This window comes from Hemiscyllium ocellatum, chromosome 36, assembly GCF_020745735.1.
Source record: "Hemiscyllium ocellatum isolate sHemOce1 chromosome 36, sHemOce1.pat.X.cur, whole genome shotgun sequence".
NCBI lineage: Eukaryota > Metazoa > Chordata > Chondrichthyes > Orectolobiformes > Hemiscylliidae > Hemiscyllium > Hemiscyllium ocellatum.
Genome location: NC_083436.1, coordinates 47,753,079 through 47,776,045, shown reverse-complemented (window position 1 = coordinate 47,776,045; position 22,967 = coordinate 47,753,079). Strand labels below are relative to the sequence as shown.

The 22,967-nt window shown below is 40.6% G+C and overlaps 1 protein-coding gene across 1 annotated transcript in view; it reads right to left on the bottom strand.

Moving 5' to 3' along the window:
* The window catches only part of srp72 (signal recognition particle 72), an 87,795-nt gene that overhangs the window by 41,750 nt on the left and 23,078 nt on the right, over positions 1 to 22,967 (bottom strand). Inside the window, exons 6-12 of the mRNA XM_060851524.1 lie at positions 19,664 to 19,695; positions 15,077 to 15,201; positions 14,926 to 14,983; positions 13,181 to 13,312; positions 8,771 to 8,899; positions 5,911 to 5,983; positions 5,665 to 5,729 (exon numbers count right to left, since the gene is read on the bottom strand). Of these exons, the coding sequence (XP_060707507.1) occupies positions 5,665 to 5,729; positions 5,911 to 5,983; positions 8,771 to 8,899; positions 13,181 to 13,312; positions 14,926 to 14,983; positions 15,077 to 15,201; positions 19,664 to 19,695 (614 nt within the window). The remainder of the gene's footprint in view (positions 1 to 5,664; positions 5,730 to 5,910; positions 5,984 to 8,770; positions 8,900 to 13,180; positions 13,313 to 14,925; positions 14,984 to 15,076; positions 15,202 to 19,663; positions 19,696 to 22,967) is intronic.

The following is a 22,967-nucleotide window of genomic DNA, read 5'->3' as shown; positions in this document are numbered from 1 at the left end:
GGACAACAATAAAAGAAGTGAGGGGGGAGAAAATTAAGTTAGAGGGTAAGCTAGTCAGTAATACAAAGGAAGACTAAGAGTTTCTTTCGAAACATAAAGGACAAAAGAGAGGCAAAAGTGGACATTGGGGCCACTGAAAATGATGCTGGTAGTGGTGGAGAACAAGGAAATGGCTGAAGTACCAAACAATTACTTTGCATCAGTCCTCATGGTGGAGTCATATCCCAAAACTTCAAGACAGTGAGGAGGCAGAGCTGAGTATGGTTACCATCACCAAGAAGAGGGTGCTACAAAAAAAAACAAATGGCTTGAAGTTGGATAAATCACCTGGACCACATGGACAATACCCGAGGGATCTAAGGGAGATAGCTGAAGAGTAGTGGAGGTGTTAGTGGTGATCTTTAAGGAATCGCTAAAGTCAGGGAGGGTCCCAGAGGGCTGGAAAATCACTAACATGACACCCCTATTTAAAAAGGGAGTAAGGCAAAAGACAGAAAATTACAGATTGGTTTTGGGTAAGATCCTACAATTCATTAGGAAGGATAAGATTGCTGAATACTGAAAAATGTATTGTAAAATAGGGCAAAGTCAGCATGGTTTCATCAAGGTGGGGTCATGCCTGGCAAGTCTGCTGGAATTATTTGAGGAACTAATGTGCAGTTTAGACGAAGGAGAAACAATGGATGTTATCTAAATGGACTTCAAGAAGGCCTTTGACAAGGTGCTGCACAGAGGCTACCGACTAAGATAAGGGCCCATGGCGTTGGAAGCAAGGTGCTAGCATGGATAGAAACCTGGCTGTCTGGCAGAAAGCGGAGCGTGGGGATAAAAGGGTCCTTTTCAGGATGGCAGCCAGTCTTAGGTGGTGTTCCACAAGGCTCAGTGTTGGAACAACAACTTTTCACTTTATACATTAATGATCTAGATGAAGGAACTGACAGCCTTCTGATTAAGTTTGCAGATGATACAAAGACAGGTTGAGGGATAGGTGGCAATGAGGAAGTGGACAGGCTGCAGGAGGATTTGGACCAGTTAGGACAGTGTGCAAAGAAGTGGCAAATGGAATATAACATGGGAAAGTGTGAGGTCATGCACTTTGGCAGGAAGAATAGAGGCATGGACTACTTTCTAAATGGGGAGAAAATTCAGAAGTCTGAAGTGTAAAGAGACTTGGAAGTTCTAGTCCAGGATTCTCTCAAGGTAAACTTGCAGATTGAGTCAGTCAGTCGTTAAGAAGGCAAATACAATGATGGCATTTATTTTAAGAAGACTGGAACATGAAAGCAGCGATGTATTTTTGAGGCTCCATTAGGCTCTGGTCAGACCACATTTGGAGTAGTGCGCGCAGTTTTGGGCCCCTTTTCTCAGGAAGGATGTAGTGAGCATGTTCAGAGGAGGTTAATGAGAAACGGTTCCAGAAATGAAAAGGAATATTTGAGGACTCTGGGTCTATATTTGATAGAGTTTAGAAGGTGGCGGGGGGAAGATCTAAATGGAATATACAGAATACTAAATGTTCTGGAGGGGGTGTTGGCAAGATGTTTCCATTGGTAGGAGGGACTAGGACCTTAGGACACAGTTTAGAGTAAAAGGGAAGATCTTTTAGAACAGAAATAAGGAGAAACTTCTTCAACCGAGTTGTGAATCTATGAAATTCATTCCACAGAAGGCTGTGGAGGCCAGGTCATGAAGTATGTTTCAGAGTGAGATAGACAGGCTTTTAAACCATCAGGAGGATCACAGGTTACAGGCAGGAAAATGGGGTTGAGAAAGTTATCAGCTGTGACTGAATGCCGGAGCAGACTCGATGGGCTGAATGGCCTGTTTATTAGATTACTTATAGTGTGGAAACAGGCCCTTCGGCCCAACAAGTCCACAACGACCCTCCGAAGAGCAACCTACCCAGACCCATTCCCCTACATTTACCCCTTCACCTAACACTACGGGCAATTTAGCATGGCCAATTTACCTAAGCTGCATATTTTTGGATTGTGGGAGGAAACTGGAGCACCCAGAGGAAACCCAGCAGACACGGGGAGAATGTGCAAACTCCACACAGACAGTTGCCTGAGGTGGGAATTGAACCTGGGTCTCTGGCGCTGTGAGCGTGCCACCCTCATTTAAGGAAAGATATCATTTTACTGGAGACAGTTCAGAGAAGGTTCACTGGGACGATCCCTGGTATGGACAGACTGCCTTACAAAAAAAGGCAAAACATGTTGGAATTCTACTGATTGGAATTAAGAAGAATGAGAGATGATACCATTGCAAGATATGGGATTCTTAAGGGGCTTGACAGGGTAAATGCTGAAAGGATGTTTTTCCACATGCGCGAGCCCTGAAATAGAAGGTTTACTCTCAGAATAGTCATACAGCATGCGAACTGATCTTTCAGTCCAACTCATCCATGCCGATCAAATATCCCAAACTAAACTAGTTCCACTTGCCTGCCCACTTTGCTCATATCCTATCTTATTCATGTACCTGTTCAGATACCTTCTGAATGTTGTAACTGTACATGCAGCTATCATTTCCTCTGGATGTTCGTTCCTTGTAAGAATCATCATCTGTGTGAAAAGCTGCCCCTCAAGTCCCTTTTAAATCCTTCTCTTAGCTTAAAAATATGGCCCCCAGTTTCGAACTCCTCCATCATAGGGAAAAGACATTTATTCTTCACCTTATCTATGACCCCATGATTTTATAAACATTTATAAGGTTACCCTTCAACTTTCTATGGTCCATTGATATAAAGTCCCAGCCTCTAATGTAGTGTTATAGAACAGACACACCTAAGGGCTCAGGGACATAATTCTTCGAAGTGTGTATCACATGTAGGTCAGGTGATTACAAAGGCATTTAGCACACTTGCCTTCATTGCTCAGACCTTTTGAGTATCAAAGTTGGTACGATATGTTGAGGTCATACATGATGTTGCTGAGGCCTCTTCCGAAGTACTGTGCCCAGTTTTGGTAACCCTTTATAGGAAAGATATTATTAACCTGAAGACAGTACAGAAGAAATTTACCAGGATGTTGTCCGGGAATGGAGGGTTTGAGTTATAAGAAGAGGCTGAATCAGATGGGATTTTTTTTTCCAGTGGAGCGTAGGGGGTCGAGAGGTGATCCTATAGAGGTTAATAAAAGTCAAAAGGGGTATAAATAAGATTAATGGCAAGTGCGTTTCCCCTAGAGTGCAGGATTTCAAGTTCAAGGGATATATTGTTAGAGTGAGAAGAGCAAGATTTAAAAAAAGACATGTGACAGTTTTTTTTAAACAGAGTGGTTCACGTGTGAAATGAACTTCCAGAGGAAGTGGTGAATGTGGGTACAGTAACAACATTCAAAGACATTTAGATAAGTACATGAAAAAGAAATATTTGGAGGGAGTTGGGACTAGTTTAGTATGTTCAGCACAAACTGGTTAGACGTAAGGGTCTGTTTCCATGCTATATGACTCTATCACCATCCTTATAATTCAAACTCTCCAATCCTAGCAACATATTATCAAAATGGTGACAGGTTGCAGAGCTCTGGGATGCAGAAGGATCAGAGCGTCCTAGTGCATGAATCAGAGAAGGTTCAAACGCAGCTACAGCAGGTAATCAGGAAATCTAATACAAAAGCCGAAATCCAGGGGTCACTGCTTAAACAGCAAGAGTTACCAATTTATGAGGAGCAAATATTTTCTCAAAACGTTTGGAACATTCTTCCTGAAAAGGCTACTAGACGAAAATTCTTTGAATATTTGCAAGACAAGGCAAGAGATTGATGATAAGTAACAGGGATGAAAGGTTACAGTGGGGTGGGGGGGGGGAAATGTGGAATGATCAAAGCTATCATTTTTAATCGAATGATGGAGCAGCCTCAAGGAGCCGAATGGCCTATTCCTGCTCCTAAACTATCTATTGGTCAGAATTGTGCAGCTCCAGGATGATCTTAGAAAGTATCTGCAGTTCAGGGATAAAGAGGTGTCAGTTTAAGACAGAGATGAGGAGGAATTCTCCTCTTACAGCATGACTGCTTTTGGACTTTTGGAATTCCTTGCCACAGAGCAGAGAAAGGGCAGAGTCTTTCTAAAATTCTTGATCAGTAATGAAATCAAGGGTTATGGGGAAAATGCAGGAAAGTGGATACGAGGAATGTCGGATCAGCCATGATCCCTTTGGATGGCAGAGTAGGCTCCTATTCCTTTTCTTATGATCTACAAAAGAAAAAGTTGCACTATTTCTTCTCACTTCCTCAGCAGTCCAACATATTTTATACAATAATTTCAAGAATTCCCTCAATCGACTTGGTGTGCTAATTTAGTTTCTGGTAACTAGATTAATGTCGGTCAATCTATTCACTTTTGGCTTGTCAAGCCATATCAGAGGTCATTTAAGATGATGTCAGAGGGTATTGGTCTGGTATAGTATTCGGGTCAGACTAGATAAAGACAACAGAAATCTTGCCTGTAAGTTCCCTTGCAAGCCTCTCATCATCTTGACTTGGAACTAAATTACCGTTCTTTTATAGGTGCTGGGTCAAAGTATTGAAATTTCCTCTCAGTATTTTAAGTCTACATACATAACATGGAACTACAGCGGTTTAAGAAGTCAGCTCACTACCACCGTCTAAAGGGTAACTAGAGATAGGCAATAAATGCTAGCCAGCAGCGATGGCCATGTCCCAGAGAGATAAAAAGAAAGCTTTATGAATCAGATCGGGTTTTATAACAACTGACAACTTAAGATATACAAAGTTCTGGTTAGACGACACATGGAACATGATGAATGTTTTTTAGCACCAAATCTTAGGAAATATATGGCCTTACAGGGAGTACAATATAGATTTTTGAAAATGATTTCTGGATTCCAAAGACAGATTACACCAAGCATTCCCTGAAATTTAGAAGTTAAAGGTGGTTTGATCAATGGTTTCAAGATATTAAGGGAAACCAGCTGAGTAGAGAGGAAAGCTATTTCCATTGGTTGAGGATTGCGAGGCAGTATTTACAAATTAGTAAGAATAAGAAATATATTGAGCGGTAGAAATTTGGAACACACATCCATAAACGACAATTAATGCTCAACCAATAGAAATTTAAACCTGAGGTTGCTCGATTTTTGCTAACCTAAGATATTAAAGAATATGAGGCCAAGAAGAACATACAGCATTAGGTTGCACAAGTGATTTCATTGTCTACCTCTGCTCCTGTGGATCACTAAATACACTGATTATACATCTTAAAGCACAACATATCTCAATCACATCAGTTCGGACATTCAGAAACTGTGATGTCACTTGCACAAGTAATCCAGGGGCCCAGGCTAATGCTCTGAGGACATGCATTCAAATCCACCATGGCAGCCGTTAAAATTTAAATTCAATGACTAAATTTCTAATCTCAGCAATGGCAGTGATTAAAAGTAATATCAATTGTTGTAAAAACACATCTAGTTCACTCATGTCATTCAAGAAACGAAATCCGCTATCCTTACCTGATCTGGATTACAGGTAACTTTAGACCTGCAGATACGTGATTGATTCTTATTTACCTTCTGAACTGGCCTAGCAAGCCACTCATCTCAAAGACAACTTGGGACTGACAACAAATGCTGGCCTTGCTAATAATGCCCATATCCCATGGGAGAATAGTTTTAAAATTACTGATTTTATAACTTACCATTCCTGGTTTATTTAACTTTTCATCAATTGATCTTAATATGTTGCAAGCTTTTGTAATGTGACCTTTAGAGAAAAAGCAAAAACACAAAGATACTTAAGAAATAGTTCAATATTAAGAAAACCACAGAACTTAGACTTACATTCCAGGACAACCTCCAAAAAAATACTTAACCAAATATCAAGAAATGAACTTTTATAATATCAATATGCCACAGTACCAATATCTATAAGGAAGGATACCAACCTTGGACCAAATATAATTGTGCTATTGTCATCTTAATTTCAACTGCACTTTCTGGATGCTGCTCCAAAACTTCCTTAAAGTTAAAATAAAAATTAAATCACCGATTAATAATTTATCTAACAACTCATTACTAACCCACCTACTAAACAAACTTAGTAACAAGGAAAGTTTAGGTTTAGAAACAATATGCTGCATGTATAAACCGATCTGTGCGCTCAGCTCATACACAAACACAGTTCCCTATTCCCACCTCCCGCACAGGTACACTTCACAATAAACAGCTCACACAAAATCAACCACACTGCATTGATCTGGACTTGGACACAGGACAAAGGTATGACCAACCATAACAATGATGCAAAAATTCCATCAGTGTGACTGGCTCAAAACCTGGGACAGTATCTAATAACATGTTGCAACGTTGTCACATGGGCTACGAGGTTCAAGACTTGCGCTCATCAACACATGCACAAGAGCAAATAGGGATGGCAAGTAACTTTTAAGCGTGGATCAAGTAAAAATGAGACATTACACCAGTCAGGTCTGGTCTTGAACTTTGAAAAATGTGCCTGAAGTAATGTTATGGATAAATTAAGGACACAAAGACTTATCAGTTAAACACTTTTATCTTGTTTTGTGCATGGCCTTTGTTTATTCTTGGAGTTCACTGTCACATTTTTTATCTTTAGGTATGTGCACTAACAATAGATAGACACCAAGGCTTGGTGTGAAGATACAACAATTAAAGTGATAGCGAACTATCCAGATTAGCGGTAAGAGGCTTGAGTTCCATTGAAACTGACTATTTAGTGGTTCTATGCAGTGATGCAATATGAAATAATAAAAACCTTTGATTTCTCTATCAAGTCAAAATCCCATATTTTGACTTTGCAATGCATGCATTGTTGAAGTCCCTGAGCAATAATCACCATGCAAGGTTTTTTCTACTTGAGCTTGAGAAATCTCCATAATAATAATCATGAACTGCTAGATTTTATAATTTGGCTTTTATGATAGAATCCCTACAGTGTGTAAGCAGGCAATTCAGTCCATCGAGTCCATATTGACCTTCCGAAAAGTATCGCACCCAGACCCACCTTCCTACTGTATCCCTTCAATCCTGCATTTAATGTGGCCAACCCACCTAGCCAGTACATCTGTTAGGAAACTGGTGCACCAAACAGACATTGGGAAAATGTGCAAATATCACACAGACATGTGTCTGAGGTGGAATTGAAGCTGGGTACCTGGCTCTGAGGCAGCAATGCTAACCACCGAGCCACCATGCCACCACCGTTAATGTTTCTCATAGTTTCACTCATCATATCTTTGGTAGCTCAGATCCCATGAAAAAGCCACTTTATAAGAGCTTATTACACCTTTCATAAAACAGACTAAAGGCATTTTATATACAATTCAGCATTTTTAACAACTGTTTTTGAAGTAACAAAGAGGATTGATGAGGGCAGAGTGGTAAATGTGATCTATTTGGACTTAGTAAGGCGTGCGACAAGGTTCCCCATGGGAGACTGATTAGCAAGGTTAGATCTCATGGAAGAGAGAGAGAGCTAGCCATTTGGATACAGAACTGGCTCAAATGTAGAAGACAGAGGGTGATGGTGGAGGGTTGTTTTTTTAGACTGGAGGCCTGTGATCACTGGAGTGCCACAAGGATCGGTGCTGGGTCCACTACTTTTTGTCATTTATATAAATGATTTGGATGGGAGCATAAGAGGTACAGTTAGGAAGTTTGCAGATGACACCAAAATTGGAAGTGTAGTGGACAGCGAAGAAGGTTACCTCAGATTACAACAGGATCTTGATCAGATGGGCCAATGGGCTGAAGAGTGGCAGGTGGAATTTAATTTAGGTAAATGCAAGATTCTGTATTTTGGAAAAGCAAATCTTAGCAGGACTTATACACTTAATGGTAAGGTCCTAGGTAGTGTTGCTGAACAGAGAGACTTTGTAGTGCAGGTTCAGAGCTCCTTGAAAGTGGAGTCGCAGGTAGATAGGATAGTGAAAAAAGCTTTTGGTATGCTTTCCTTTATTGGTCAGAGTGTTGAGTACAGGAGTTAGAAGGTTCATGTTGCAGCTGTACAGGACATTGGTTAGGCCACTGTTGGAATATTGCATGCAATTCTGGTCTCCTTTCTATCAGAAAGATGTTGTGAAACTTGAAAGGGTTCAGAAAACAATTTACAAGGATTTTGCCAGGTTTGTGGGGATTTGAGCTATAGGGACAGGTTGAATAGGCTAGGGCTGTTTACCCTGGAGCATCAGAGGCTGAGTGGTGGCCTTATAGAGGTTTATAAAAATCATGAGGGGCACAGATAGAACAAATAGACAAAGTCTCTTCCCTGGGGTGGGAAGGGCATAGGTTTAGGGTGAGGGGAAAAGATACAAAATAGACCTAAGGAGCAACTTTTTCACAAAGAGGGTGGTACGTGCATGGAATGAGCTGCCAGAGGAAGTGGTGGAGGCTAGTACAATTGCGACATTTAAAAGGCATTTGAATGGGTAAAAGAAAGGAGAATTTGGAGGGATATGGGCCAGGTGCTGGCAAGTTGGACTAGATTGGGTTGGGATATCTGGCCAGCATGGACGAGTTGGACCGAAGGGTCTGGTTCCGTGCTATACATCTATGACTCTATCACTCTAATAATCCACAAACAGCAAAAAGATAAATACGCACAACCTGCTTTCAGTCACATCCTCTAGTAAAATATGTATCGGATGTAAGAATAATCACTAAGTCAAAGAAGCTCAATCCATAAAAGCAACATCACTATTGTGATTGAAACCACACTAAATCAATATTAATTATACCCTATGGTTCTACGTCTCCAAACTGACTTACCTCCAGAAGCTGAATAGCTTTGGTATGTTGTTTCTCACGGCAATATTGTGCTGCTTGAATTAATACTGGCAGTGGAGTCTGTGGATTCTGCTTCTGCAAACCTAAGGTTAGTTTTCGACACTGGTCAGCCTGAACACAAACAATGCACACTTTTTATTTCCAAGATTTAAAACCACATTGCCACTTATTAGAAAAACACAGATACAACACTTTAAGGACATTTTATCCCCCAAGTCATTTTATTTAACCAATAGCGTCAAATGTAGTGATACATTTTTCGTGAAAGTCATAATTAGCAACTGCATATTGTCAAAAAGGAGAGTGAGATGCCAAAAGTTGCTATACACATTGATAAGAATGTCTTGTTAGGGAAAGGGTTAAGGCTTTGCAGAATGAATATAGAGAGTTAGGTAGGATGATGAAATGCAGAACCTCAAATGGAGTAATCTCTGAATTTTTCCCATTCGTGCTAACAATAGCATGAATAAGAAATGTCAGAGATACTTTTATTTATAGCCATGGATAAGGCGCTGGACACTTGAGGGTGGCTAATGTTCTGTCTTTCTTTAAGAAAGACTGTCTAATGAGGAGAGGTTGAGCAGATTGGACCTGTGCTCATTGAAATGTAGAAGAATGAAAGGGTATCTTACTGAAACATACAAATTGTTCGGGATAGACGCAGAAAAGTTGTTTCCCCTTTGGGAGAGTCTGGACCAGGCGTCATAATCCAAGAATAAATGATCACCCGTTAAGGACAGAGATAAGGAGGACTTTCTTCTCTCAAAGGTACTGAATCTGTGGAATTCTGTAGAGAACTGTTTAGACAGGGTCATTAAATATGTTCATGTCACAGTTGTACAAACCTCTAGTGTGGCTGCACTTGGAGTATTGCGTACAGTTCTGGTCACCGCTTTATAGAAAGGATGTGGAAGCATTGGAAAGGGTGCAGAAGAGATTTACCAGGATGTTGCCAGGTATGGAGGGTAGGTAGGTCTCATGAAGAAAGACCGAGGGACTTGAGGCTGTTTTTGATGGAGAAGAGACAATTAAGGGGTGACTTAACAGAGACTTACAATATGATCAGAGGATTAGATAGGGTGGACAGTGTACAGATAGGTGGACAGTGAGAGCCGCTTTGCTCGAATGGTGATGGCTAGCATGAGGGGACATAGCTTTAAATTGAGGAATGATAGATACAGGACAGATGTCATAGGTAGGTTCTTCACTGAGAGTAGTAAGGGCGTGGAATATCCTACAACAGGAGTAGCCTCACCAAATTTAAGGGCATTTAAATGGTCATTGGATAAATATATGGATGTTAATTGAATAGTGTAGATTAGATGGGTTTCAGATCAATTTCACAGGTTGGCACAACATCAAGGGCCGAAGGGCCTGTAGTGCGCTGTATTGTTCTATGTTCAAAGTGGAGTTAGACAGATTTTTAATCAGTAAAGGAATCAAGGGAAAAGGCAAGAAAGTGCAGCTGAAGATTATCAGATCAGTGATTATCTCACTGAATGGCAGAGCAGACCAGATGGGCTGAATGGCCTACTTTCCCTATTCCTCCTTATGGTTTGCTACCCCCGCATGATTCTGGTAAACCTTTGTTACACTCTATCCACAGACACAATGTCCTTTCTCAGATAAGGAGACAAACTACACACAATACACCAGATGTGCTCTCATTAAGACTACAGGGATAAATAGATTGGCCCATAACCAGCAACACATTTTCAGCTCTGATCTCCAGCATCTGCAGACCTCACTTTTTACCCATGTCTGTTAACACAAAATTACTGATAGGTGGAAAGTAGAATCAATCAGCAGGATTTAAAACAAAATAGCAGACAGATACTAAGCAAAACAACCTGCTCAGACACAGTAAAACAAAACCAACATTGAACAAAATACTCCCAAGGACAGTAAAATGGAACCAGCCTTTCCCCATTTGAAACAGTTCTGCTAAGATCTGAGGTTTGATAAATGATTAATTCCAGCAACATTAAATGAAAGGGTAATTTTCCCAGTAAATAAACAAACACCAGGTGCAAAATATTATCTACCAGCTCCTTAAACAGCTAACAGAACAACATCTCAAGCTATTTTGCAGTAAATGTTCCTTTGAAATTAATTACCGATATTATTAAGCAATAGGTTCTAGTTAAAGGTTCTTCAGAATCATTGGGGCAGTTTTCAAGATGAAAAATAGATACACATAACCAATGATTAATAAAGGTATTAAAGGAAAAGCATTTAGACCTAGATGCAAAGTTAACCAGCTTTAGGGAAATGACTTTTTTTAACGCCCTGAACAGCCCACAACTAACTTTAACAAAAATGAATATTACAAATCTTTTAGCAATTAGCTAAAACTACTGTCTTATGTATTTTCACATATAATTAAGATGGTGGGAAATATAAGAGGCCTAACTGAATTTGATAAAGGCAGCACATAGAATTTCTACTGTCCAGACTGATACAAAATATTTATTCAACTCCTCTGCCATTCCCTCGTTCGCCAATACTATTTCCCTATCCTTATTCTCGAAAGGGTTAAGTTCATTTTTATCTCCTCCCTCTCAAGACGGTGTTCGCCAACATTTTTGGGATGTTACTTGTCCCCTCCTTTACGAAGACAGAACCAAAATGTATTTAAAATGGGTCTGCCATCTCCTTGTTCCCCATTATAACTTACCCTGTTTCTGATTGTAAGGACACTAATGAACATGATTCCATTTTAGAATTAACAACAATGGATTCAAAGTTGCCATTTGGTAACTTTTTATTCCAGATGTATTTCAATCCAAATTTCACCGCTGTAGGATTCATACGTCTGCCCCTACAGCATTACTTGGATCTCAGAATTACTAGGCCACAACTTCCTAATTTGGGCTCAATGCTCCACATTTTAAAGCGTTGGATCCCAAATGTTTCAAACATTTTGTCAATCTACCCTGCCACTTATGATTTGTGGACTTGTGCATAATTAATCCCAAATTGCTCTCTTCCTGCTTCAATTTAAGAAATGTTTCAAATAAGAAATACATATGTACCTTTACTAACATCTTTTAGACCCATGACCTTTACACCATAGAAGAGAAATGCAATAAGATGAACAGTACATGACCTGCAACTTTTCCTCCAGATCATGCACCATCCTGACTTGGAACTATATCACTGTTCCTTCATTGTTGCTGGGTCAAAACCCTGGAATTCCCTTCTTAACCGAACTTAGGGTTTTCCACAAGGACTGTAGCAGGTCACCTTTTAAAGCGATTAGGGATACAAAACAGATGCTGGCCAAGACAGAAATACCCACATCCTGTGAAATTTTAACAAAACACATTTTATAATCTGTACACACCAATGCCTCCTGGTGCTCAACCAAATTTTACCTTCATTTTCCCTCTGTTCCTGTTGTTGATTTGCTAAGTATGGTGGGCTGACACTTTAAGATCTGATCACTAAACAAATTAATCTAAACTTGCTCCTACATAGTGAACACCTCTTCAATAAAGCTCCTGCTGTTATTAAAACATTTCGGTCTCCTGGCCATTGCTGAAACCTGACAGTTTCTTTTACTCCAAGAGCTCTAACTTTGCTTATATGTTTGTTCCTCAACACTTCACCAAATTACTTTTTAAGTCCAAATAAACACCAATCACATTATTGTCAACTCTCTCCTCATTTAAAAAAAAGTTAAACATGATTTCCCCGCACAAATCTGAGACATAATAAAAGTTGATCCAAATTGTCCATGGGGGGCTTTTAATTTTATCCTGAGCTACAATTTCTAAACTGTGTTGCTGGTTAAAGCACAGCAGGTTAGGCAGCATCCAAGGAACAGGAAATTCGACGTTTCGGGCCAGAGCCCTTCATCAGGATTCCTGATGAAGGGCTCTGGCCCGAAACGTCGAATTTCCTGTTCCTTGGATGCTGCCTAACCTGCTGTGCTTTAACCAGCAACACATTTTCAGCTCTGATCTGCAGCATCTGCAGACCTCACTTTTTACTCTACAATTTCTAAATGCTTTCCCACCTCCAAGGTCAATGTCTTTTTCAGTCAACTTTGGGAAAGTTTAGATGTGCAATAGGTTTAAAGCAGGATAACAGGAGGATGGATCAAAACAAAACTTGTACTAGCTTAAATCTTCTACATTTTCTACTTTTTGCTTTTCTCACCAAAGAAAAGTGACCTGAAATGTTCAACTTGTATATTTATCTGGATTTGCTACCAACATTATGCAACAATCACAGTCGTGTCAACAGTTTAGCAAACATTCAGTCTGCACAAATTTGTCACTAGTAAAATGGACAAATCTTTGGGGAAAAAAGAAACTTTTTGAGTTGAGTTATCAGGTAGTTGTGGTGATGGAGTGCTTATTTGGGAAACAGAACATGTTCAATTACCTGATTTGTATGCATAGCCAACAAAGCCTTGTTGAATTCAACAATTTGTAGCTGTTTCTGAGTGAGTTTATGTTCCACACCTTCTGTGTTGGTCAATTTTACTTTCTTCTTGGAATCAAACACATTCTGGTCCTACAAAAGACATTTTCAGTTTGGATTGAAGCTTTCAGCTTAAAAGGCATGAAGCTACAAACAGGAACACTATTAATTTCACTTTTGATGCGATGCAACTGAAGGTTAGAAACAATAGAAAAGTATATCACAATGCCCATTCAATCTTGACAGTAACCACATCAATTCATTATGTATAGTTTTTATTCACTATGAAACAACTGTTTTCTTTATACTTCACTCCATATGCTTTCCAGAAGTTGAACCAGAGCATAGAAACACAGAAAAAAGGCAAGTTGCTCAGCCCTTCACGCTTGCTCTGTTATTCATTATTATGGCTGACCATCTAACTCATATCCTATTCCCGCTCCCCACCCCCCCGCCACCACACAACCCTTTGGTCCCTTTAGCTCATGTACTATATCCAATTCTTTATTGGAATTGTATAATTTTTTGTTTTTAACTGCTTTCTGTGGTAGCAAGTTCTACAAGCTTGTCACACTCTGAGTGAAGAAGTTGCTCTTCATCTCAGTCCTAAATATTTACCTCATATCCTCAAAGCGTGACTTCTGGTTCTGCACTTTGCCCACTATCAGAAACATCCTTCCTACACCTACCTTGTCCACTCCTGTTAGAATTTTACAAGGTTGTTATGATCCTTCCTCATTCTTCGAAACTCCAGCAAAAATGATCCTAACCAATTCAAATTCTCAACCATCAGTCCTTCCATTCCAGGATTCAGGCTGGTACACCTTTGCTGTATTCCTCTACACAGAAAGAACATCCCTCCTCAGATAGAGAGATCAAAACTGCACACAATATTTCAGGTGTGCTATCATCAAAGTCCTATATAATTGCAGCATGACATCCCTTCTCCTGTCCGCAAATCCGATTGCTATGAAGGCCAACATTTCATTTACCTTCTCTACAACCTGCTGCACCTGCATGCTTATACCAATCGCTGAAGATATGAGTGTTCTCCATTCTCAGTCAGATGATATTTCCTAAATGGAAAACCTCATATTTAATCAAATTATACTTCACCTGATATGCATTCGCTCAGCTTGTCCAAATCACATCTCTGCATTCTTCTCATAAGCTCACCTGCCCACTCAGCTTTGTGTCATCTCCAAATTTGGAGGTATTACATTTAGTTTCCTCATCCAAATCATTAACATATGTTGTGAAAAGCTGGGGTGTTAGGATTGATCCCTGTACTCCAATAGTTACTCCCTGCCATTTGGAAAAAGATCCTTTTATTCCACTTTTTGTTTCCTGTTTGCCAACCAGTTTTTTTTAATCCAATCCCATGAACGTTCACTTTTTACATTAGTCACTTATGTTGGATCTTGTCGAAAACATTCTGAAAGTCTAAATAAACTACATCAACTGGCTCCACTTCATCAACATTACCAGTTAAATTCTGGAAGATTTCTAGTAATTTGTCAAGCACGATTCCCTCTTTGCAAATACATGCTGATTGTCCGATCATGCCACTTTGAACCCTATAGTAGGCAAATCATTGAAATTCTGGAAAAAGCCTGGTTAAGATCTGGTATTATGTTGATAATTAAATATCAACAGACATTCCTTAAAATAAGTTGAGCCCGAACATGGTCTCATGGATAAAGTACCTTGTTGAGGGTGATGATATTATTGGCAGTTACAGCAAGCAGTCCAACATCAGAGGGCCTTCAAAAGAGGAAGGAAACTTAGACATGACTCCAACTCAGGAACATATATTTAAACATTCTAAATATATGATCTCAACTTTTTACTGCTTACTTCAACTTTATCACTTGATTGTAAAGTTGCAAAGCGCCATCATTCCACCCTTGGAGTTGCATAACATAAGCCATCTGAGCATGAATTATTGCCAGTTCAGCATCAATCTCTTCATCGCTTATATCCTATAAATTAAATGGATTATCAGTACATTAGAATTGTGTGTGTTCAGGAGGAAAATATATTCACCTTTTGAAATTAAAATCAACATTTGGAAACTTTTGTTGAGAATGTACATTCTCAACAAAGAGTAGATTAGATTACTGTTTAGATTAGATTACTTACAGTGTGGAAACAGGCCCTTCGGCCCAACAAGTCCACACTGACCCTCTGAAAAGCAACCCACCCAGACCCATTCCCCTACATTTATCCCTTCACCTAACACTACGGGCAATTTAGCATGGCCAATTCACCTAACCTGCACATCTTTGCACTGTGGGAGGAAACCAGAGCACCCGGAGGAAACCCACGCAGACACGGGGAGAATGTGCAAATTCCTCACACAGTTGCCCAAGATGGGAACTGAACCCGGGTTTTTGGCGCTGTGAGGCAGCAGTGCTACCACTGTGCCGCCATGCCACCCCAAGTATCACAAAACTGTTAGGATACCAGATTTTATGTCACAATCCAGCCTGGGACCAGTTATCCAGAGAAATGAGTGTTGCAAGGCATTTAATGAGAAAATAAACCAACAATATTCCATCATTTTGAACAACCAGCAATACTGTTACGAAACAGTAATAAAGTTATAACAGTAATACAAACACACACAACTTGCATTCTAACTTCCAGTTAGAACCAACCCAATGTAAACAATGGCTCACAGACACACTGTAGTTGATCACCCACAGAGCACATCAAATGGCAACTGTGATCAAGACAAATCCTCACCAGATTTCTCATCAGTCATCCAGATGTTAATGACACTCAGGATCTTCATTGAAAGTGCCTTCACTTTCAATGACCCAGCCTGGGAAGTCCCTTCAAAGATCACATTCTGATAGTTCACTCTCCAATCAGGGCTGCACTTCCCTCTATTCTGGAAACTGCACCCCAGTGCCAATTCAAAGGCACATCAATTTATCTGTAGACAGCTAACCTCACTAAGCTGGTACTTCCTCTGACTTTTCTCTGAGCTCGAAACTTGCTCAGCTGCACAATGCCATTATGGCTTGTTGACCCCCTTCACTTTTGATCTCAGCCAAACTGAGCTATTAATGACCTATAGCCTTTTACAGCTCCCACAGCTGCCAGGGCTTTTCCTGAACCCTAACAGCAAAATCCAGTATGCTTCCCAAATTCCCATACATCTTTCGAGTCCTAACAAGCTTGGAGCAGCACTTTATTGGGATGCAGCCTCTTCTTCCTGTGCCTCAGCACCTAACCTACAGCTCAATACTAATGACCTTATATTTTGACTGCTTCCATCCAAATATCTAAAACTGACTGTTCAGTAATCCTGGAATTGTTGAGTGGCCTGTTGAAAACTTTGCCTGGATTAGAGTGGTGCTGGAGAACAAGCCCCACTGTTATTACTGAGAAATATTGAATGTAACAACAAAACCAATATGTAAATACAGCAATCTGTCTTAACTTCTAAATGTTACAAAATTCAGATGGCTGCCTTGCACAGTGCAAGAATTAATGCAAAAAGAAAATGTCATCACACAATGAATCAGGATATGCCATATTGTTGCACAAAAGCTTTCAAAGTTTCAACCAGTAAACCAATCCTGCATGTAACATTCAGTAAAAGTTCAGGTAGACTATCAAATATTATTCACATTGTCACTGGTACCAACACTCCCACAATTTCCAATGCAACCGGTGCACCTGCAAGCTGTGATTATTATGGCCCTTGTTCCAAAGTAATATATTATGGGGAACAAAGAAATGGCAGAAGAATTAAATGGGTACTTCAGATCTGTGTTCACTGGGGAAGACACAAGCAATCTCCCTGAGATAACAGTGGCTGAAGGACCTGAACTGAAGGGAATCTATATTTGCCAGGATTTGGTGTTGGAGAGTTAGGTCTGAAAGTTGATAAGTCTCCGGGGCCTGATGGTCTACATCCCAGGTTACTGAAGGAGGAGGCTCGGGAAATCGTGGATGCGTTGGTGATTATTTTCCAGAGTTCGATACATTCAGGGTCGGTTCCGGAGGATTGGAGGGTGGCTAATGTTATACCACTTTTTAAGAAAGGTGGGAGAGAGAAAGCAGGAAATTATAGACCAGTTAGTCTGACCTCAGTGGTGGGAAAGATGCTGGAGTCTATTATAAAGGATGGAATTACAGCACATCTGGATAGTAGTAACAGGATAGGACAGAGTCAGCATGGATTTATGAAGGGGAAATCATGCTTGACTAATCTTCTTGAATTTTTTGAGCATGTAACTGTGAAGATGGATGAGGGAGATCCAGTAGATGTAGTGTACCTGGACTTTCAGAAAGCTTTTGATAAAGTCCCACACAGGAGGTTAGTGAGTAAAATTAGAGCGCATGGCACTGGGGGCAAAGTACTAGATTGGATTGAAAATTGATTGGCTGATAGGAAACAAAGGGTAGTGATAAACGGCTCCATTTCGGAATGGCAGGCAGTGGCCAGTGGGGTACCGCAGGGATCCATGCTGGGACCGCAGCTTTTTACAATATATGTTAATGATATAGAAGATGGTATCAGCAATAACATTAGCAAATTTGCTGATGATACAAAGCTGGGTGACAGGGTGAAATGTGATGAGGATGTTAGGAGATTACAGGGTGATTGAGCAGATGCAGTTTAATGTGGATAAATGAATGGTTATTCACTTTAGTGGCAAGAACAGGAAGGCAGATTACTACCTCAATGGAATTAATTTAGGTAAAGGGGCAGTACAGAGAGATCTGGGTGTTCTTGTACACCAGTCAGTGAAGGCAAGTATGCAGGTACAGCAGGTAGTGAAGAAGGCTAATAGCAAGCTGGCCTTCATAACAAGAGGGATTGAGTATAAAAGCAATGAGGTTCTTCTGCAGCTGTACAGGGCCCTGGTGAGACCACACCTTGAATATTGTGTGCAGTTCTGGTCTCCAAATTTGAGGAAAGACATTCTGGCTATTGAGGGAGTGCAGCGTAGGTTCACGAAGTCAATTCCTGGAATGGAGGGATTACCTTACACTGAAAGACTGAAGCGACTGGGCTTGTATACCCTTGAGTTTAGAAGACTGAGAGGGGTTCTGATTGAGACATATAAGATTATGAAAGGATTGGACACTCTGGAGGCAGGAAACATGTTTCCGCTGATGGGTGAGTGCCGAACCAGAGGACACAGCTTAAAAATACGGGGTAGACCATTTAGGACAGATATGAGGAGAAACTTCTTCATCCAGAGAGTGGTGGCTGTGTGGAATGCTCTGCCCCAGAGGGCAGTGGAGGCCCAGTCTCTGGATTCATTTAAGAAAGAGTTGGATAGAGTTCTCAAAGATAGTGGAATCAAGGGTTATGGAGATAAGGCAGGAAGAGGATACTGATTAGGAATGATCAGCCATGATCATATTGAATGGCGGTGCAGGCTCAAAGGGCTGAATGGCCTACTCCTGCACCTATTGTCTATATCTCTAGCATATTTTAGAATTAGAAAAGAAAGCGATAAGGATCATATAATGAAGTAACAAAGGGTAAGTTGAAGGGGAATTTCCAATCTACCCCAAATGACACCAGATGGAAGCACAATATCTTTCTAAAATTAAAAAATTCCAAGGGATTGCCTGCAGTTAGGGAGGTTACAAAAGGAGCAGCAACAGGAGATCCTGCTGCGAAGACAGCGTGTGGAAACAGTTGTGCACACAAGTCAAAGTCAAAAAAACATGGAAAGGGTTAAATGAAATACTAATACTGGAATATTTGGAAAACAATTCATACTACTGTAGGCAAACAAAATAACAATTTGTCAATTATAAATTAGAAACACTTTAGAGCACTCAAAAATGTCAAAATTAAGGCTGTTTTTCGTAAACATAATTTACAATCTAAAAATATTTGCCTTGCATCTAAATTGAAAAACCTGCACAAAAAAAAGTATTGAAGCATATTGTGTTTAAAGTTTTCTATCAAACAAACTTCTAATTTGTAACTTTTTGATCATCCTTTCTTAAAGGGTGATCCTCTATGTTGGTATGTGGTCTCATGAATGCCGGCAGCACCTCAACGGGCACCACTTGCTGGGAGCACCACAGAATAAAACAGGTATCCTTCAGAGATAGCACTGTTGGATTAGGCTGGGAGGTAAGAACAATTATTGCACCTTATCAAGATACACCAATTCTCCAGGAAAAGGAATGAAACCATGAACCTTCCTATCAATGCCATGGCATGAGCAATACATTGAATAGAAAGTTATTTCATTCTTAAGGGACCTTCATAAAATTGACACAAAAGTACAACACTGCATTCCTCTTGGAAAAATATCGAAACCATCTTGTTTATATCTGAGCTCAAAGAATTTGACACCCAAGTTGCCTTCTGTGCCACAATTATGGAGAGAACCTAAATCAATCTACACTAAAATCAATATATTTTAGTCGGTCTAAGATCTACTTTAAAATACTCACAGTATCCTCTGAATAAGACTGTCGACAGAGTTCTGAAACAAAAAAGCATATGATGAATACAAGATTCAATTTTTTTTATTGACTACTACTTGTACTCAGTACTTTGTTGGATTTGATTGTTATTTTTAAATGTTATAACATACATGATTCATTTATCAATTTGTAACAAATTAGTGACAGCATTAATGCCATGAGACTAATAATCCAGGCTAATGATCTGGGAACTTGGGTTCAAATCCCACCACTGCAGCTGGTGGAATTTCTTTTTAAATTAGCCCAAGGGATGTGGGCTTCAATAGCTGGCCAACATTTATTGCCTGTCTGTAGTTGCCCTGACAAAAGTAACAGTGAACTGGCTTCTTGAACTGCTATAATCCATATAGCAGCAACTCACCAGGACAAAGGACCCAATACCCAGCAGGAGCAAAACCAACGTAGGTGTACAAAATCCCATGCAAAGACTGCACAAAACACTACATAGGACAAACAGAAAGACAGCTAACAACCCGCATCCACGAACACCAACTAGCCACGAAACGACACGACCAGCTATCCCTAGTAGCCATACACTCAGATGACAAACAACATGAATTCGTTTGGGACAACACCACTATTATAGGGCAGGCCAAACAGAGAACAGCCAGGGAATTCCTAGAAGCATGGCACTCATCCATGAACTCTATCAACAGACACATCGACCTAGACCCTATATACCGACCACTGCAGTGGACAGCAACTGACAACCGGAAGCGGCCGATTCAAACCAGTGTAAATGCCAGAGGAATCAGCACAGAAGCGCTTCACAGGAGGCTCCCAAACACTGAAGATGTCACCTAGAAAGGGGACGAAACGTTTGCAACAAAAACTCCCAGCTTGGCGAACAGAACCACAACGAGCACCCGAGCTACAAATCTTCTCACAAACCTTTAATTTTGGAGGTTCTGTGGGAACAAGACAGACTCATGGTTGGCATTTGCCTCCCAAATGCCAGGGTTCATGATGTCTCTGATCTTATTTTCTAGATCCTTGAGGGGGAGGGGGAGTAGCTCCAAGTCGTGGCCCACATAGGCACTAGTAACATAGGTTGGAAAAGGAATGGGGATTGAAGGCAGAAATTCAGGGAGCTCGGGTGAAAGCTTAGAGCTAGAACAAGGTTATCATCTCTGGTTTGTTAACCGTGTCACGTGCTAGCCAGGTGAGGAATAGGAAGAGGGGGGAGTGGAACATATGGCCATAGGAATGGTGCAGGAGGGAGGATTTCGGATACCTGGATAATTGGGACTTATTTTGGGGTAGATGGGCCCTCTAACAATAGGATGGGCTACACCTGAATCAGAGGGGCACCAATATCCTGCGGTGGAAACTTGCTAATGCTCTTTGGGAGGATTTAAACTAATTTAGCAGGGGGATGGAAACCTAAATTTTAGTTCCAGTGTCTAGGAGGTTGAGGGTAGTGAGGTCAGAAGTAAGGTTTCAAGGTTGTGAGAGTGCACTGGCAAGCAGGAAGGTGATTTGAAGTGTGTCTACTTCAACGTCAGGGAACCTTGATAAGTATGTCCCTGTCAAGCAGGGAGGAAGTGGTCGAGCGAGGTAGCCATGGTTTACGAAAGAATTTGAATTTCTTGTCAAGCGGAATAATTAGTCTTATGTTAGAATGACATGTGAAGGTTCAGTTAGGGCACTTGAAAGTTACGAGTCAGCCAGGAAAGACCTAAAGAGAGAACTAAGAGGAGCCAGGAGGGGACATGAGAAGTCGTTGGCAGATAGGATCAAGGACAACCCTAAAGCTTTCTATAGGTATATCAGGCAGAAAAGAATGACTAGAGTAAGATTAGGACCAATCAAGGACACTAGTGGAAAGTTGAATGTGGAGTCCGAAGGGATAGGGAAAGCGCTGCATGAAGATTTTTCGTCAGCATTCACAGTGGAAAATGACAACGTTGTCAAGGAGAATACCGAGATACAAGCTATTAGACTAGATGGGATTGAAGTTCACAAGGAGGAGGTTTTAGCCATTCAGGTTAGTGTGAAAAATAGATAAGTCCCCTGGTCTGGATAGAATTTATCATAGGATTATTTGGGAAGCCAGGGAGGAGATGCAGAGCCTTTAGCTTTAATCTTTACATCATTTTACAGGTATTGTGCCAGAACACTGGAGGATAGCAAATGTTGACCCCTTGTTCAGGAAGGGGAGTAGAGACAACCCTAGTAATTATAGACTGGTGAGCCTTACTTCAGTTGTGGGTAAAGTGTTAGAAAAGGTTATAATGGATAGGATTTTATGATCATCTAGAAAGGAATAAGTTGATTAGGGATAGTCAACAAGGTTTTGTGAAGGGTAGGTTGTGCCTCACAAACCTTATTGAGTGCTTTGAGAAGGTGACCAGACAGGTGGATGAGGGTAAAGCGGTTGGTGTGGTGTATATGGATTTAGGTAATGCCCCTGGTTCCCCACGATAGGCTATTGCACAAAATACGGACGCATGGGATTGAGGGTTGGATCAGAAATTGGCTAGCTGAAAGAAGACAGAGGGTGGTGGTTGATGGGAAATGTTCATCCTGGCATTCAGTTACTCATGGTGTACCGCAAGGATCTGTTTTGGGGCCATGATGTTTACCATTTTAATAAATGAACCTGGATGAGGGTGTAGAAGGATGGGTTAGTAAATTTGCGATGACATTAAGGTTGGTAGAAAGGCATTAAGATAGGTAGAATTATGGATAGTGCAGAAGGATGTTGCAGGTGACATAGGGACATAGATAAGCTGCAGAGCTGGACTGAAAGGTGATAAATGGAGTTTAATGTGGAAAAGTGTGGTCGGAGCAACAGGATTAAAGAGTATTGATACAATGGTAAGATTCTTGGTAAGGTAGATGAGCAGAAAGATCAGGTACATAGATGCCTGAAAGTTGCCATCAGGTTGATAGGGTTGTTAAGAAGGCATACGGTGTGTGAGCTTTTATTAGTACAGGGATTACGTTTCAGAGCCATGAGATCATGCTGCAGCTGTACAAAACTCTGGTGCGGTGAAACCTGGGTATTGCATACAGTTCTGGTTAATGCATTATAGGAAGGATGTGAAAGCGTTGGAAGGGGTTTAGAAATTTACTAAGATGTTGCCTGGTATGGAGGGAAGGTCTTCTGCGGAAAGGCTGAGGGACTTGAGGCTGTTTTCTTTACAGAGAAGGTGGTTGAGAGGTGATTTAATTGAGACATAAGATAATCAGAGGGTTAGATAGGATGGACAGTGAGAGCCTTTTTCCTCAGATGGTGATGACAAGTACGAGGTCACACAAATTGAGG